The 19,034-nt window shown below is 42.8% G+C and overlaps 1 protein-coding gene across 6 annotated transcripts in view; it reads right to left on the minus strand.

Annotated features, from left to right (window-relative positions):
- Positions 1-19,034, minus strand: part of utrn (utrophin) — a 145,752-nt gene that overhangs the window by 86,762 nt on the left and 39,956 nt on the right. For 5 of the 6 annotated variants that reach the window (XM_029496424.1, XM_029496425.1, XM_029496426.1 and 2 more), the window contains 18 exons: positions 18,895-18,951; positions 18,429-18,593; positions 17,646-17,783; positions 17,451-17,546; positions 17,136-17,291; positions 16,777-16,949; positions 15,723-15,873; positions 14,626-14,801; positions 14,110-14,245; positions 13,740-13,889; positions 13,472-13,624; positions 13,283-13,384; positions 12,984-13,104; positions 12,303-12,520; positions 12,063-12,180; positions 11,683-11,888; positions 10,637-10,791; positions 10,307-10,496 (listed from right to left, as the gene is read on the minus strand). In XM_029496424.1, the coding sequence (XP_029352284.1) occupies positions 10,307-10,496; positions 10,637-10,791; positions 11,683-11,888; positions 12,063-12,180; positions 12,303-12,520; positions 12,984-13,104; positions 13,283-13,384; positions 13,472-13,624; positions 13,740-13,889; positions 14,110-14,245; positions 14,626-14,801; positions 15,723-15,873; positions 16,777-16,949; positions 17,136-17,291; positions 17,451-17,546; positions 17,646-17,783; positions 18,429-18,593; positions 18,895-18,951 (2,661 nt within the window). Of the gene's footprint in view, positions 1-5,676; positions 5,836-10,306; positions 10,497-10,636; positions 10,792-11,682; positions 11,889-12,062; positions 12,181-12,302; positions 12,521-12,983; positions 13,105-13,282; positions 13,385-13,471; positions 13,625-13,739; positions 13,890-14,109; positions 14,246-14,625; positions 14,802-15,722; positions 15,874-16,776; positions 16,950-17,135; positions 17,292-17,450; positions 17,547-17,645; positions 17,784-18,428; positions 18,594-18,894; positions 18,952-19,034 lie in introns of those variants that run through there. The other variant, XM_029496428.1, reaches the window with a different exon arrangement.

Consider the following 19,034-nt stretch of genomic DNA (forward strand, 5'->3'; position numbering starts at 1 on the left):
GGAAAGGCAAAATGGTCAAATCACAGAGAATCACAGACACCAAAGTGTAAACATTGATACAACTAAACAGCCAAAGAGTGAAGGACAGGGGTTAAAACAGGGAAGAGGATAAAGCCACTGGATTTCTGCCTACATATACAGTTGTCTTAATCCTACTCTGTGTTGATCTTATTGATTGTACTTGAGGCTGATTGAGTGACGCACACTATGTGTTTGTTTATATCTCATGAGAATTACATACATCAGCTCTTCTCCAGTTTAAACCTGATACTTGTCGTTGTTGGTACCATGGAGATACAGCCATGTGTGTACTCAGTGGAGAACACAGTATGGACCGTGAGTCAGCACTGTCGTTTTGAGCTCAGCGCAGATATTGACAGGGTGCAGAGCACAGGCCGTGTCCCCGTAGATTGATTGTCAGACTGAGAATAGAAGGAGGAGCAGAAGAAAAATGATCGCACCCCTCATTTTATTTCTCCCACTTAGGTCGCCCCTTGGATGACACCCTGACTTGGTCTGGCAAACAGTGCAAGCGTCAGTGAAGAGAGGATGAGCCGAAAGGTCACAGAGGCAAAAAGACTGCTTCCTGCCTCCACTGATTCCAACTCAGTGACCTTCTTTTTCTCGCTCTTCAATTTAACCCTTCAATTAGAGATAGATGATTGTGGCATCAACTAAAACAAAGAATGGATGTATGTAATATGAGCCTTTCGTCCAGTGAGCCTGCAGGACTTCACAATCTCTTTCCTTCATCACACTCGAAAAGTCCTGACTGGCCATAGATCATCATGTCAGATGACTTTCGGCTGGCATGACAGCTGGGTCTTGAATCTCACTACCATTTAGTGACTGCAAAGTCAAGCACTGAAAGAACGAATAATATAAACAGAGCATTAGTTATTTTATCATATCCTGTTTACATATTCTTTCATCAGAGGTTTTCTGATCGAGGTACATAAGTATTAGTTCTTATATGGCTGTGGATAAGTTTGTCTTGTTTTGGTAAAAACTAAAGGAAAACTTTTTCAACACATTACTCACCCTATAACCACAATGTGCTCTTTTTTTCTTGTTTGCATGCAGATTTAAATAAGAAAAAAAATATATAGTCGATCCATTATTTGTGAATTTCATAGGTATTTCTTTTCATACAAAGCCAGGCAATGGTCCCACCTGCTTATGCTTAGATGAGATAATTACATCCCAGTTCCAGCCTTAAACATGGGTAACTGAGAAAAGTTTAAAAAAAATCCAACTGTGTTAGTCAAACAGCGAAATGCACCAGCCCACGTTCTCCCAATTACAATGATTCATCATACTAAACCAGACAGTTTTAATAAGGGAGAAAAAACAAAACTAAACAAGGATTGGTTTATTTGATGGTAAAAGAAACCAAGTCAAAAATAATCATTTGAAAACAAGTGATCAAATATAATGATCATGGCATTTTTGAGTCTGTCTCGTTCCCTTCATGGCTGTTGTTTACTCTGACCAACATAAGGAGAGAGCCTGGGTGGCTACAGAGCTTTCCAGCACCATAAAGTCTATCTGATGATAAACCGCACAGGCATTAGCAGGTTTAGCTTGCTGTTGGGACCCGCCTGAAAGCCACTAATGGAAGCGTGTGCACAAAATCCATTGCTAGAGTGTACAGAAACACAAAACCGGCACACACAAGCATTACTGGCTCAATAAATGGGCTTACTGGAAATAGGAGAGACAGTGGAATGTAGAAAGGAGGGGGAACTTTGTCTCCTTTATAGTGGCATTTACAAAAATCAAATGCATTTTATTCCACAGAACATCTAATCCTTGGCGGAATTTGTCAAATATAAGGCGAGTTTCTCAGTATATGTCAGCTCATCTCATCCTAATTGAACAGTCACTTTCTGCACTAATGGCAATTGAGAACAGCTCAACTCTGGGCAATATCAGTGATTTAAGTGCTATTTAAAATCACAACTGCAGCCAATAGAAAGTCTATCTTTGGGGATTTACATGTAGTGCTGATTGGTTGCAGCATCCTCCCTTCATTTTCTTTTATTGTTCCTGCTCTCTCCCAATACCAGTTTGATGAATTTGGGTGATTTGCATTTATGAATCCGTTGCCAGATAATTCTCCCGTTGGTGACTCATCGCTCAGACTGACCGCAGATTAATTGTGTGCGTTTGTACTTACTTGTCTTTGAGTGAATAAAAGTGTGCATGCATGTGTTTGGCCAACAGAGAAAGAAAAGAATGCATTGTGCATGTGTGCATATGTGCATCTGTAAACTAAATGAGTCACAGCATGTGTGAGAGAAAATTTCTGTTGTTTGAATGGGAGCCAAGTTACTGGGGGGAAAGTCGGGGAGGTTTCAGTCTGCACCTGAGGCTCAAACTGCTAAAGCTAACACTTGCTAATCATGGAATGGACCCCTGTAGAACTCAAGGACAGGGAGGTCAGACAGCCGGGCTCTGCGCCTGTACCTGAGTCACCTGTCCTTGAGTAGCGGTGAACCGGGGCAAAGGTGGTTGGAGTGAGCCCAAAGTACTTTCCAGACAAACAGTAGAGAAGACAAGGCATGACTCCACATTGTGACCGCTGAAGGGATGTTTCTAAAGTGGGCTTTGGCTGGAAACACACACACACACACACACACACACACACAGTGGGAGCAAGTGCCACGGTAATGAGAGTAGGAGGACACTCCTCAGGAGAGAGGTGGGCCCTTCAGCCAATTCTCAGCTGGTGATTACACACAGAGAGACAAAGCAGAGCAAAAAGGGAGGAGATGAAATGAGCCCACAGGCCTCTCTGTATGCCTCAGTACGAACTAACCAGGCATGGCCATCACAAGTAGGCTTTACCAGCAAACAACTCACATCACAAGGGTGAAAGAAGAAGAAAGAATACTAGACAACAAGGATGAAGGGGCTGAGGAAGGTGACAAGAAATGTCAACCTCACATTTATTTTCTGGGCATTTAACTGGTGCTATAATGGAAATGAGTCCAATTCGGTGAGTGGGATTAAGACCAAGAGGGACCATATCCAAAGCCTAAAGGAGTACTGTATAGATGTGAAATTCCTCTAAATGGATACAACCTCGTTAAAGATTATTGCTTTGAATGAGAGAGGAGGAAACAATTTGTGCGCCAAATAATAGATATAGTTCTAAACAGCTCAAGTTAAATGACTCCTGCTAGGAAAGACTGCATAGCACAGTATTATATATCAACATAATGAGTGCTGTTAAACGTGCATGCACACACACACACGCCCAAAAGCTACCCGTGAAGCAGGATTAACAGAAAAAGACGACTAAAAGGTTATGACTCAATAGATTGGAGAAACTTCCCATCCATCATAGCATGGTCAGCTGGTAATGCAGGCGCTCTGCGCTGACCTGCCACTGTTGAGACATACTGAGGACCAATATGATGGAGGTCAATATGTTTTAGAAGATAAGCTTGGCTTTGGAGCTTAATTGGACTGCCAAGGATAAAATACCGTCTCCATGTAATATAACGCCTTTATATCAGGGGGCCTGATGACAGCAAAAATTGCTGGCTTGGTCAGTGAAATCAGCTAGAAATTACTGATGATTTTTTTTTCCCTCTCCCCCAAGTACATTATTGTACAAACGCAGTTTGTTCCCTCACATTTAGTTTTGATTAATATTAAACTGCGTTAAGTAGAAATAGTCTTATTCAAAGATTAAACATCCTAAGTACAACAATGGCCAGATGGGCTGTGCTCAGGCCAGTGCTGTCCCAAAACAGCGGGGATGGCCAGACCCAAGAGGCTGAGCCCCGAGCAAATCCATCATCGAGAAGTCCCTGTTCCAGTCTGGCGGCCTGTGAACGCGCCCCTGGGAGCCAGGACAAGCACAGCATTGCTGATTCCCCCTAAGGGAAGGCCAAACGAAGCTGCAATGACTGATGCAACCCAGGAGAAGGTAATCGAGTGTGGAATGACTGATGTCTCCCACAAGTAGGACTGCACTCCAGAAAGGTGTGACTGGAGAGGATGCTAAACAAAGCCTAATGAGCAATTCCACAGAAAAGTTGAATCACTTTTGAATGTAGACAGAAGCAAGCCATGATTACAATGATAGTGTATAGGCACAAGGTTGGAGGAGAAATAAAACAAATCAGTTGTTCTGCCTTGATTTGGGAAAACAAGCTGAATACGGCACGGCATACAGAAGATAAATAACAGAAAGGAGCAGGAAAATGATTAATACCCAAAGCTCTGTTTGCCATTTTCTCTTGCACTTAATTTTTTTCCAGCTCTTGTCCTTATGCCATCTCTCTGTGGCTTTCTGAATTTATCTTCCACAGAATAAACAATTAAGCAAACTAACATCCCGTAAAACCTGTAAAATGCTCTGACGGACTTTACTCATGATCATTCTGGGGAAATAACTCACAGACAGACTGATAAACAGCCAAATACACACAGTTGAAACATGGGCGGAGCTTGAAAAAAGGCTGGATTTATGGATTAAGGAAGGATTAAGTTGAACCACTGCGTGGTTGTTGGGGCATGATTGAAAACTAGACTGGTGCATGAGTCTCCCTCTCGCTCCGTGCTCAGTGCTGTCAAATCTCAACAGCTGGTTCCCTCTGCCCTCTGACTCAGAGTGGGTCAACGCTGTGCAACGCAAGAGAGACAGCAAAGGAGAGCAGTGTTCAATAATGATGGCCAAGGATACAAAATGACACCAAGTCCACCACAGACTGGTAGTTGTTTCTGTTAAGGTGAAATCAATACAGCTGACAGGTGGCTGAGCAGGTCACAGAGACTGTTCACTGTTTTGTTTTGTTTTTTTTCCCCATTCAGACCTTTTTAAGTGAATCTATGCAGCAGAAATAAACTCAGTGGTGTGTGTGTGATTTCAGCAATTAAATAACTTAACCATAGAAAACTCAGCTAATACTTTTAATTAAGAGGCTTAATTGTTAATCACAGCAGTGATAGTGCAAACTCTCACCAATCCTTTGACCAGTGAAGACACGCAAGTCTCCTTTCACTGACAATACGTTGTGTCAGGATGACTCACACACACCAACTCTAAAAAGACAGCATTCACACGCCTTGTTAGTTTGTTTATACCTGCACCGGAATAAACTCAAAACTCTCTTCAAACTGGCACTATACCGACAAAAATACAAAGTGCACGCACACTCCGGGGCACAAGCACACGCCACAGCAGTTGGAATCATTATTTTTTATGCAGAGAAACTGTCACAAGACTTAGTGAGGTGTATACAGATATATTTTAGAACAGCGTACAGTGGAGGTGACAGGGTCCCCAAAAAACAATATAAGGATGGCCAAAATGTCATGATGTGCAAAAAGATTAAAAATAGGAGAAGTGGAAAAGCAAAGATTTATTGAAGACCTCACAAAAACTTCCTACTGATGGACGGACAGACACACGCACAATCACAAATGACCTTTAATATCCAAAATAAAGTCTGAACACTGAATCCAAAAGGTTCAACAAAACTCAAAATAACATTATAAAAGTTTGGCAAGTTGGAGCAAATTGTAAAAAACAACAGCACAACTACACAAACGTTCAAGTTTAAAACATAATTCCATCAAATTCAGCGAATAAGAAAAACAAAAACAAAAAACAGAAACTCTCCGTTCTCCTGCCTGCTCTCTTTCTTGGAGTCCACGTACCTTGCAGAGTTTCTGGTAGCGCGGTGAGGAGATGGCCATCCTCTGGAGCCTGTGTAGGAAGACCACCACTTTCTGGAGGGAGGTCCGGACCATGGCCATCATCTTAAGAATGCTACAAGTCTGCAGCAGCCTGCTCCTGGTCCGCATGCTAGCACTGCCCTACCCCGCTCATATCGTTCTCCCTCTCCCTCTCCCTCTCCCTAGCCAGCCGACCAGACCCCAGCCAAGCTGACGTGATGCACGCACACACACATGCACACAGAGAAAGAAAGGGAAAAAAAAAAAAAAAAAAAAGAAAGAAAGCACACACACACACACACACACACTCACAAGCGTCCTAAGCTCAGCAAGCCCCCATGTTTCGTCACATGTACACACAGACTATACACAGTGAGCGCAGCCTCAGTTAGCTCTCTCTCTTTCTCTTTACAGACACAGCTCTCAGCATGCACACACACACATTACACACACATGATGATGCAGTAGAGCAGGACAAGACGAGACACTCACTTTCTCCTCCACGCGGACATTCACACGCGCACCCCGGCCGCAGCACCAGGAGAGAATAAAACAAAAACCTCACTTGTGACGGCAGTCAGAGGAGGGTGACGAAGAAAAAGAAAATGAAGATTGATAAGAAGATAAAGAAGGAGCGAAAAAAAATCAACAGGGGGAGAAGAGTGGAAAGTGCTGCCAAGCTTGAAAGAAAGGAGAGAGAGGAAGGCACGGGTTGCACAGCACGACAAGAGACGCTGGTCGTACAACGGCTCACTTTTTACTGCTGCTGATCCAGAGACAGAGGAAGAGAGGGAACGAGTAAGAAGAAGAACAGGAGAGGGATAGAGGGAGCAAGAGAGAAGAGAGAGCGAGAGAGATACCATAATCCTTTTGGGAGGCAGAAAGAGAAATGGAGGAAAAGAAGAGAGGATGGGTCACAAACAAGAGGGGAAAAAAAACACTCCCTCCACCATCAAGGGAGTATGACATTAAACAGAGCAACCAACAGATCAATGAGCGAGAGACAAAGAGAAAAGGTGAAAGTGAGAGAGCGAGAGCGCGAGAGAGAGAGAGAGAGAGAGAGGGAGAGAGGGAGAGAGGGAGAGAGAGAGCGAGAGAGAGAGAGAGGGAGCGCAAAAATGAAACAGGGTGAGCAAGAACTTACAGCCCAGAATGAGTTACACACACACACAATAGCATTACGGAGAAGGAGGAGTATTTTCAGGCATCCTAGATTCCTGGAAATAAAAGTCCTGCTCATTTTCTGCACTGGCAACATTACTGACTGACAGCTGGGACACTTTCATGTTCTGGATGTGCATGAACCTCTCCTAGATGAATCAGTATCAGAGAGTATAATTGTTCTTTCTCTAGTAGAATTTCAGAAATGTTCTTTCATATGATTTAGTTTGATTATAACAGTGAAGCGTTTTGAGTTGACTTATTTCAACTCAAACCACGATTTTCCCAAAACATAATCAAGCACTTGGTGCCTAAACAAAATCAAATCCTGACTGTTTGTTACTATAACCATGCCAACCAAACTGGCTGGTCTAACATGGACCATTTCAGATCAGATTACTGTCCTCTGCAAATGGAGTGTGCTATGCTTGTTTCCTCGGACACCTGAGCTATCTCTGTGACAGTGAAACAAAAACAGCACAGAACTTTGAGAAGTGTTTTTAATCTCCAGAAGGCTCCAGTGGGTTCATTTTTTTTTTTGTTTGTTTGTTTGTTTGATCAGAGATAAAGCTTCCTGCATCTAGACTCGTTAACAACCAGATGATGCCAAGAAAGCCCGAGAATATTTTAACTCTATAGTGTAAAGATGTTTGTGAGAGAGTGAAAGCATGCGTGTTTGTTTGAGTGATCCAAATGCAACTGAGAAGAAAAGAGAGAGACTTCAGTAGAAAAAAGCAGATAAAATAAAAGGAAATGTGAGAGGCTATTAGAGTAGGGAGAAAGAAACCAGAAGGGCAAGGTCAAGATAAGATAGAAAGCTTTTAAGGATATTTTATCAACGCTTTGAAGGATAAACCTGTCAGAGAGATAGAGATTACTGAACAGATGACATCAGGAGACAAAGGGGCGGAAAAGTAAATAGTCAGGTTAAAGCAGAGATAGGTGCACAATCAGCAGAGATTATAATAAAACAGATGCTCAGCTCCTGCAGGGCCACTGACCACACAGCTTTACACACAGTGGGTATTTTAAACCTCTTCACGTTCTCAATGACACCTTCTGTTGGACTATTTGAAGCGCTGCTGAAGAACAACCTCTTTCTCCCGACTGAAAGACAAGAGGCGTTTATTTGAAGCGAGGACGAAAACCTCTGATTCACCTGAGAGCAGCAAGCGTCACACTGATGGTTCCCTGTAACTGTGACTCATACATTTAAAATGTGCTCCAGCTGACACACACACACAAACGGTGAATTCAGTGCAGCGCCCGGGGAGGCATTAAAGCACTTGGCCCATGCATAGAGTGTCAGTTTAGACAGATGAAGGGAGACTCCAAGGCAGAGGAGAGAAATGAATACAGTTACATTCCTATTAACCCACATACAGCTTACCTACATAGCCAGCTAGAGCAATCATCATTTATGAAGAGGGTGCTCCATTCACCCTCACGCACACTTGCACACTTGCATGAATTGAGCTTACTGAAGAGGTCTGTTTAGAGAAGGTTTAACTGGCTGCAACGCACAGTCCTTCTGCAGAGTATCGGCTGCTTCACAGGGAATTACAGGAGAGACTGAGTGTTGTGTTGGCTCGGTGTCAATGGCACTGACGGTACCAGGTCCCAGCTAAAAAGGTTGTAGGAGGCATGTAAGTCACCGTTGCTCACGTTGCTACAGTCAACACACACAGACGCACACACTGCCAAATGCACCCGAGGCAGGCTTGATATCAACAACTCTTTTGTGGGCACCTGAGCACTCCACTGACATACGCCATCATTAGTACAGTCTTCACAGCACCTGTGGTTTGAACTTACACACTATTTACCACATGACAACTTCACTGTGAGCAACATTTCATATTCCACGAGATGACAGCAAATGTAAATGATAAACGATGTGAATAGTGTTTGATGGGTGTATAATTAACATATATTAACCCTAATTTTTTAAACCTAAATTCAACACCTGAGTGTCATTCATCTGCCTCCACTATAAGACTGAAAAAATTCAGATCCTTCTGTGTCGTTGCCGTTTGACTACTATTCTTAATTTCATTTCACCAGCAGTTAATTTTAATAGACTGACTGACTTTTTGGGAATAAAGTCCATCAGTATATTGTTCCCTTTAAAATTCTGAGAGGGCCATAATGATGGGTTATGTTTGATAAAGTAAATGTAGAACAAGATAAAAACATAAATTAATTCCCAATTACCCAAATTATATAATTATATTGGACACAAATCCAGTAACACCTTAAAATAGCTGCGAAAGTCTTTAATCCTCACCTTCATACCAATTCTCTGAAATCTTTTCAGTCATTCGTGCAGTGATTCACTGTCATTTTTAAGCCTCCCCTTTATTCATCCTTCTTATTCTAACAAATGAGAATAGCTTAAAGGAGTTTCTTCAACTTTGAGCAAACATTAAGATGAAGAGATGAGCTGATTAGAATTTCATGGTCATAAGTCAAATGTAACTGTAATCGCACAAAACACAGTCATAATACATAATAATTGATAAACTAATTGTATAATTTAATACAGATGTCTAAAGGGATGAAAAGGTTAAGTGGTGGGATAAAAATGTTGCACTTCATACTTTCCATTAAATCCTGCGACGTCTTCACTAAATACTACATTTCTGAATAGACATGGGCATAAAGTGTGAGGTTTCAATTCCAGTTCTTTGTAACCTGGACCTTTTCTTAACTGAGCACGGCTCTCTGAGTAGTAACACCGTTTCATTCAGGGCAACATGACCATCAATGCTACTATTGGACTGATGCTTTGTTTGCTTGTTCTGAAGGATGTGTGTCACTGCAGCATTTTCTCAAGGACGACGAGTTTATCCAAAGAGCAACAGGAAGATTCAATACACACACTAACACCAAATCATTAGAAGCAAATGCAGTTTTACAAATGAAAGCCCCACAGTGCATAATTTGAAGGAGACACACAATTTTCGGTAACAAATACCTTTTAACTTAAGTAAGATGCTCAAAAAAAGGAAAGATTAATGCCTGTTTCATCTATTCAAAGGGTAAGGTGAAGTGATTTGGGGATTAAAATGTTGCATAAAGCATGAGATGATATGTGTCAACAGATCCCTGAGGTAAGGTCGGGGTAAATGACAAGCTAGTGAGAAGAAGCACAACACACAAAAGGGTGTGCATACATACACACACACACACACACACACACCAGATTGCTAAGCAGCATAGGAAGAGGGGGATCAATGAGCCGCACTTTGATGCATAAAAACACTCAAATGCCCTTTGTATGCCCTCTCATTCACACACCTTTAACCAACAGCGTACAAATGGATGTAGCCACTCACGCCGCTGTGGGTTTCCTCAGTGCAGTTGGTAAAGCATGTATTAATGGAGGATGACACAGAGATAATAGGCTAGCACCTGTGCGTTGATTCATAGTTTCCATTTAGATCCCTACCTCCAGCTGACACCTCAGCTCCTTTGCATGGGCGGAGTCCTGCGAAAAGTCTTCCCTTTGGGAGGCATCAGACAGAACGTTGACTGTCGTCTCCGCCTCCTGGAGCCATTTGAGGAAAGACTCCAGTTCCCTGAGAGACATCTGCAGACCCTTCAGTTCACTGTCAAGCTGGGCGTACCGGTCACTCGCCCTGCGAATCAACATTAATGAGACAAATATGCAAGACATGATTTACAGATGTAACTCTATGTCTGCTGTAGCAGTCATGGCATGATTAAATACTGGCTCTCATTTGATACATATGAGCATGCAAACAGGTATTGTACTCACCTATTGTTGATGCTGTTCCAGGCAGCATTGTGTTTATCTGTGACCTCTTTGATTCTCCTGGTGTCATCAGTAGAGTACTCCCGCAAAAGGTGACCGGACATCTCATTGAAGGCTGCAACAGCACCCTGGCCTCGGCCCAGGTCTTGGAGGAACACCTGTAAAGCAATAAGCTTGGTAACATTTGGCTCATTATGACAACACCAATGTGACAGATGTGACTGTGATGGAGCCCGTCATGCCTGCGCTCTGTCGTGGCTTTTTATGTTCTTTCAGCGAGATAAATTTCCATTCAAGGACATGACTAACATATGCTACAAACCTACTAAATTCAAATCACACGTCAGGCATTACACACAATGAAAACTCTGTAATTCCATTGCTTAACTCTCAGACATTGTTCATCTAACTCCTACTTGCTCAGACAAGGTTATATAGGTCTCTACTGTTATTCATGGGGCCATATTATTATTTTAATTTACCATTAACAATACATCATTCATATATGAGCCCTAGGCACATATTCTACCAACAACAAGGCACACTTCACATTTTAAAATGGAAAATTACTCATGATTTCAAGACCTCACAAACCAGGGGTAAATAGTATGTAATGCTCTGGATTCTGTTAAACTCAGTTGCCCTCTAGTGTTTGGTTGTTGCTTTACACACTCTGGGCAAAATCTGTTTCTAGACACTCTCGGCCAAGTCATCATCTGAAATTAAAATGATGGATGATGTGGGTGTGCGAATGTTATTAAGGTTCAAAGTGAAACTGCCGAGAGGTGATTTATGCATTCCCACATTATACATACTTCTACTGCTGTATTAAGGATCTCTAATACTTTATGAAGTAAAGTTTGATTTAGTCCAAGATTTTTTCTCTCGATGGGAAAAGTGAGTAGACCAATTCCCTTGAATAAATTTCTAGTCTATTGTAATGATGAGGAATGGAATCGCAGTATCACAGTAAATGACCCCAGGAAGGACAGGCATCGGGCAGGCTGAGGACATGGAACAAAAGTTTAGCAGCCAAACTTTTCCCTAACCTTGTTGTCAGCAAGCTGTTTAGTCAGGGGATCTCTGGACTGCTGAAGAAGGTTGTGGAAACGTCCTTCATTGTGCCCAATCAGGGCAGTCACCTCCTTCCTCTGCTCCTCCCATTGGTTGCTGTGGCCAGTCATGTTATCCAGCTGCTGGAGCCGTGCCTCAACGCCATGCTGAGTGCTGTCCCACTGGCTTCGTACCTTCTCCACTAGAGAGAGAGACAGATGGGCAAAGAAACAGTGATTCTTTTAAACGGACTTGGATGTGGGAAAAAAAAAAAACGCACCCTTGCAAGCTTACGTGTTTTCTACAAGCTTGAATAGAAAACAATAAACGACAGAAATCCAAAGTCAAGCTCCGTTACTGTTAATTCTTTACATACATTTCTCAGTAATGGATGTGCGAATGTCCAGATTAGAGGTCTTGTTTTTAATGTTCTGTGCCAGAGTGAAAATGTCCTCAAGCTGGGGGTGACGTTGCTCCAGGTCACTCTTTGTCACCTGCCAGAATAAGACACATGTAAAATTATACACGGAAACGTGGACATGGAGGGTAAAGTTAGCCTGAGAAGAAAAATCCTACTCTCTTGAAAAATGTTAATCCCATTTATGACTCTCCTCACCTGAAGACGCCCCATGGTGGTCCTGATCTCGTCCGTGTCCCCCACAGTGACAATATTAGACTTGAGCATCTGCGTGATGAGGAGAAGCCAGTCTGCCAGTTCAGTGGCTGTCTCATTGAGATCGGTGGGGGCTACAGTGTCTGGTGTGTGTGGGGTTTGATGGTGGGGGTCTTCACTCACTAGGCTGGCCATTTGCACAGCTGAGGGGACTGCAGAAACTGAAGCGAAAGGTGGAAAATAAAGCTAAGAACTCAAAGCAACTAATGTTGACACAGAGAGCTTCTTTAAAAGGAAATGATGTAATGATGTTAAAGATGCTCGACTGAGAGAGGAGGTGCTGCCAAATAGCTCTCACAGGATGGTGGCAATGCACTAAATCATGATGAATGAGGCATTTGGGTTTCTTTTAGGGGTATAAATACCATTACTTTGTTACTCACCTCCTTTCTATTATTTCATCATGCATTTTCAGGCTTTAGATTAAGACAAATCATTGGAGTATTTCAAATTTGCCACCTGAGAACTTAACTCCAACAAAAGTGAACATTGATATATATTTATCATTTCCTGTTAATGGGTCATAAAACAATCTAATTAGAGGGCTTATTGCTTCATCAGGACTGTTGAGTCCCAATCCTTCCAACACACTGATAAAAAGAGCTCCAGATAAGAAATCCATACCGAGCTGCTGGTGTTGGACGACGTGTTGGTGTTGTGTCCATGGAGAGACAGGTGGCTGAAGAGATTCCCTCAGACGACTATCCAGGGCTTTCCAATCAGCTGCCAGCTGTTCTACCTTACCCTACACACGTGAAGGCACAGAGATATGAGTATGACTGAGTACAAAAGAGTAGCAACAGGAAGAAGCGTAAGCAGATTTGAATGAAGTTAGTGGCATTTTTACAATTTAATATGATATAATTAAATGTTACAATTAGAACTGCTTCTCTATTAAATTATATGACCATGGAAACTGGGACCTTTTCCTGAGGCAACAGCTGCTGTCGTCTCTGCAGCTCAATGGAATGGGCCAACAATTCCTCCAGGTCCTTCTTCCTGTCTTTCATGGACACCTCCAGAGCCTGTGTTTTTTAAGAGCTCATTTAAGACACGACATTTGAGGGCATTGTAACTTTCAGTGAAGTTTACAATGTTTGTTTTAGATCTACCTGTGCTTGTCCAGGATTTAGACCTCTGGTGATGATTGTTTGGTGTGTGACAACAACCCAGTCAGTGAGTCTATCCATCCTGTCCTGGAACTGTGCATGGCCTTGCAGATTGGCCTCCACCTCCCCCACCTTATCTAACAATTCATGAGTCACCTGCAGGGCGAGAAAAAAATGACTGTAGAAAGTGGGGAGGAAGTGAAAGACAAGAGGATGGTATAGTACAACTAATAAAAAGGTCATGAATATGAACTGTTGGTACAAATCTCACCTTGCTCCAACTGAGGTTGATGGCTCTCAGTTTGCTGACGTGTTGGTCTCTACTCTGAGGGTTCACACTGGGACTGGCCAGAACCTGTGGAGCGTGTTTGTTAAGCCAACCCAGACGTTCATTTTGTGCATCCATTTCCTCAGCAAGAGCCTGCAAAGGAAGATGTACCGACGCTGAGTTTACTGAGTCTCACACTTTTAGTGATGACTGAGAATAAGGCACCAACTTGTGGAGTGGGAACAGTGAAGCCAATGGGGAAGATGAACAAAGGAAGCATCATCACAGTCAAGGCTGACCATAAAAGTAGCTCTTGGGCAGGAATAGAAGCATGAACCCCACTGACTTCAGCCTGTTGGAGGCCTCACTGTACCTTGAGTTCTTTGAGATTTTTATCAGTGGCAGTGACAGGTAGAGAGCTGACAGCATTCTCCGCTTGCTCCAGCCATACTGCCAAATCCTCACGTCTTCTCACCAGGTCTGAAAGAGCTGGGTCCCCACCAGCAAGCCTGTTCGCACCCACACACACACACACACACACACACACTTACTGTATAATACAAACTCAGATATGGATCTCCATTTCCTGGAGGTTGCAGGTCTAATTCAAAAATTTACATTTAGATTACTGTTATAGACTGATTGACCACACTGATAATGTTAACCTGACAAAGACTGATAAAGAAACAAAGTCTGACAGTGATGGAGAGAAGTCACTGACCACGGTGCTATATTGTGCTGTAAAACCAAAAATTACACGTAGCGAATGTATGTATTTCATATTGTGTGGCCTCAGAATTCAAAATGAACTCTGTCCCTTTAGTCTTTTCAACCCATGAAGTTTCATTTACATGCACCCGCATCCTGCATGCTCCCATGGCTACACTACCTGCGCTGTCGGTCAAGGACCTGGCAGTTGACAGCTCTCCAGCGCTGACGCAGAGTTTCTAGCTTTTCTTCAAGAAGTGGTCCATCAAGAGATGATAGCTGCTCAATTATCTGTTCCCCAGTGCGAGTCAGCCCGGCCAGAACAGGTTGGTGACTTGCAAGGCCTTCTTCGAACTCCTAAAATATGCATAAAGGATTGACGGTGTATGATGGACAGAGGAGGAGAGGAAAAAAATGGAATCTGTGATCAATCAAAGAGCACAAGCCAATAAGCCAACGATTGAGGGCAAAATCCCCTGCTCGAGGTGATTTCTCCAGACTGATTGAAACGCTTGCTTTGCTGTTAATTGTTTACTTCAGCCAAGACAGAGGAGAGTGATTGTGATGTCCACTAACTGAGCTATCGCTCAGTCCCAGTGCACTTGATCCCAAGTCACACTCTGAGTGAGCGTGATAATGTGTAAAAGCGCATGGCAGACGAACTATAATCTCCAGCTCTGAAAATCAAGCTGATAAAAGGTGTTAATGGCTGCTGGTGCCGTCAGTGGTAGTTCTGCAACTTCAGAGAATTTAATTCCCTTTGGAAATGAAAGCGCAACTTTAGAAATCAAACAAAGCAAAATGAGAGGACTCTTCTCATCTCACTCTTCAGTTCACTTTCATCCACTTCTGGCTTTGCAGTAATGAACAGTTTAAAGTGCAATGTGTTTGTTTATCAGGTACAGTAATGCACTGATTTTCCCTTTGAGGACCAAAATGCAATTATCTCCTCTCTAACATTTCTGAACATCCATCTACTAATATCTCAGCCATATTATTCTGGCATCCTGGGGAATAAATAATCTTATTTTGTAAACATATGGAGGATTGCAAGTCTTTATTTGACCAATTATTCATTCTGTCCAGAAAACTGCGGTATAGTGAAGCACCTACTGTATCATAACAATTATTTGCAAACTGCACATAATTTACTTCATTAAATTTGCCACTGCGTCTGCAGTGACGTGATCAAATAATTCAGAGTGAATGTGGAATCTAGGAGTCACCCACACAAATGATCTATGAGGACCTCCACATGCTCAATCTCCCTTCACTGACCTCTTGGTGATGTCGTGCAGAGTCCAAGTTCAGCTGTCCATCAGGGCCAACACTCTCAGACAGCAGTGTCTCAGTGTCTGTCAGCCACTGACTGAGGTCATTCATGTCACAGTGGAACTGTCCCCACTCCTCTATGGCCTGGTCAAAACTCCTACAGCAAGGCCAGCAAAGAGACGCGCAAACACAAAAGGTCGTAGTTAGGTTAATATTAACAGGTGAAGAAAAAAATAATAACAAATTCTTGTCTTCACATATTTGCCCATAACAGAGTGGATGACCTCGATTGTCATCTCTTATATCTAATCAGCAAAGACTGATTACTTAAAATCCACCCTGATGTGGATCACACTGATGGTGTGCGTGGGGGCTATTTCCTCTTGCAGGATCTCTTGAGCAGAACAAATCTGATTACAGAGAAGGTGAGGAAATTACTTCTGGATGAGTAATTTAACAAAATATATTATAGATTCTGTGATTTTAATGATACCTGGAGGTTATTGTGATTACACATGTGCAGTGCGACACAGCATTTATGTATCATTTATGAATTATTTTCAAAAATAGCTCCCTAGTTTATCCTAACAAGTGCATACACTGTATTGAGTAAATGTAGTCCACCGCCTGAGGAATAGCGTTGATGACAGTCAAGGTCAACTAGTGTGTGTACGTGTGGGTATTTGTGTGAGCGAGTGAATGAAAAAGTGAAAAGGTAAGAGATTGTTTACGCCCAAAGAAGTGTTTCAATGGTGTTCAAGGTCAATGTGTGTGCTTCTTTGTGTGTTAAAGTGTGTGTTGGCGGCCTGACTGTGTGCCCTGGTCTATCTCTTTATCTGTTCCTGCTCTCTCCTGAGAAGGAGACAGCTGGCATTTAATGTCCCTGCAGCTTTGACCAAATATCCAGATACAAACATTCACATCTGAAATCAGCAGCTTCTTCAATTCTCTGCCCATTATAACATTTTTGTAAATGCAAAGTTTAACGCAATGTGTGTCAGTATGTCCAGTACATGTATGGAGAGTTGAACCTGGTTGTGTTTGGGGTTGATGCACATACCCCTTGCGGTGGTTGTACATTCGGTTAATGCGGTCCCACTCGGCGTTGAGTTGCGTGAGGGCGTCTCCAATCTGATTCACCTCAGCAGGCAAAGCATTCTGAATGGCGTCAGGCTGGCGCTCATGGATCTCTGCAACCCGTTCACCCAGATGCTCCAGATTCACTTTGATATTCTGAGAAAGGACAAACAAACGGTCAAGAAAACAGGGGGAGCAAAGTGGCATGGAGTTGATAACACAAACACACCAACTAAAGAAAACTCAAATGAAAAATAAAACCGAATGCACCACTAACTTCTCTGTCATGTTTAGAATGAAAGTTTTTGATGTAACATTTTTGAAATATGAGTGATGACCCACCCTCAGTGTGTCCTCCTGACTTGAGAAGTCTTCGTAGAGACCCCCGCTGAGCTCCGATGAGTTCAGAAGCAACTCGTTGTCAGCCATGGCGAGGAGCAGTTTATTGATGTCCAACAGGTAGCTGGAAGGACTGCCACGCTCCACTGCAGACATCTCCTACACCGCAAACGGAGCAGGGAAAATGACAAATTATATCAACATCTTTTCTGCGACAAAAGGTGTAACTGACTCTACAGTCAATCATGCGCCTACAGTGAAGGACACGATTCGGCGATAAATGCTGGCTGGTGTGTATGCGTGCAGTAAATCCCTCACCTCAGCTGAAAACTCTCTTGTCTGCTCCATGAAGGTGTGAGAGGTTGACGACTCCACAGAGACATCAACCTGTCTGATTCGTAAAACCCTCAGCTCCTGAAGCAAGCACACAGAAACACGGAGGAAAAACACAGTTTCAACAACTTCACGGTGAGCCGAGTCCATGAAAACACAACTTATTTTTATGCATCTTACTCTGTGAGCAGAATACTGGCTCTGCAGCCGGAGCAGCAGAAGTCTCAACTCCTCCCTCTGGCCCTCGTCTGAAGTTTGGTGCAACAGATCCTCTCCTCTTCTCAGCAGGTCTTCAATGTCGGCTTTTTCCTCATCCATCTGGTGCAGAGAGAGGGTGAAAGGTCAAATGCTATTCCAAAGCTCCTTTTTTTTTTTTCTTTTAGGATATCAAACAAATTTGTCTTCAATGGATCTTAAATCTATCCTAAACACCCAAATAAGACACGAGCTCTTAACAGGCAACAAGTTGCTCCGAGTAAAGACAGTTTAATAGTAAAATACTGTTTAAAATGCAAGAGGAGCTTCCAGCAGGCACACTGACCTTGCTTAAGATTGGTCAAAATTGTTCAGCCTGAGTGTTTCACGTCATAAACCTTGATAAGACACACTGAATACCAGACTTGTTAGGCCTTGAAGTGCCCAATCAAAGCTAGTCTTATCAGACAACAGCTGAATGTAGGCCGCAGCCTGGGATAATCTCATGAAACCTCAGGTTTAAAGAGACGGACAGAGAGTAACAGGCATCCCGTGCCTTTTAAAATTCATTTGGAAGAAGGCAAACCACAGTGGGAACTTTTCACCACACAACAGACATAGTGCCTTTTCCATTACCCATAATGCTACAGTATTCAGATTTGAATGAAGTGATAGCGTGTACAACTTATTCATATTATAATAATTCTTTAGCAGTAGAAGTATCTATCATCAATACAGCAAATACAGTTTGAAAGTGAACTTGTGTACCTTGTCATCATCCAGGATGTTTACTGCGTCCTGTTGTTGTTGTTGCAGAGCTCTCAGTCTGTCCTGGAGCTCTGCCTGAAGGTCTGTCACCTCACTGGGGACTGCAGCCTCAGCAGGGCGAGCGTGAGTCTGATGCTCTGCTCGGATCTCCTGGCTGAGAACGGCCTGATGAAAAACAGCAAAACACACCTCAGGCAACTTAGCCAGGGCCGTCAGAGCCGGTGAGATAAATGTTAATATCTGACGGCACACTCAGAGAGAATGACCAGCTCGGTGTAATTTGTGACCGTGACAGCACACGGGGCTTTGCAGTATTTTATCTAAAGCGGTAGCTATTTAAAACTATCTGGTATAAAATGGAGTACATTTCCGTTATCCCTGGACAATTAATCTGGAGTTCAATGGTTGCGCTTAAAGAAATGATTTAATTGAGCTCATAGTTCATACTAGTGTGTGACTCTCATACCTGGTGAGGTGCCTGCTGGTTTATGTCGACACCACCTGACTCCAGGCTGGCCATCATCTGAATGCCAAATGGGGAACAGACACACTGATTGAACAGACTCCTTTCCATTTGACAGTTCAACCTTTTGAATGAAGCCAACA

This window comes from Echeneis naucrates, chromosome 24 (assembly GCF_900963305.1).
Source record: "Echeneis naucrates chromosome 24, fEcheNa1.1, whole genome shotgun sequence".
NCBI classification, from domain to species: Eukaryota; Metazoa; Chordata; class Actinopteri; order Carangiformes; family Echeneidae; genus Echeneis; species Echeneis naucrates.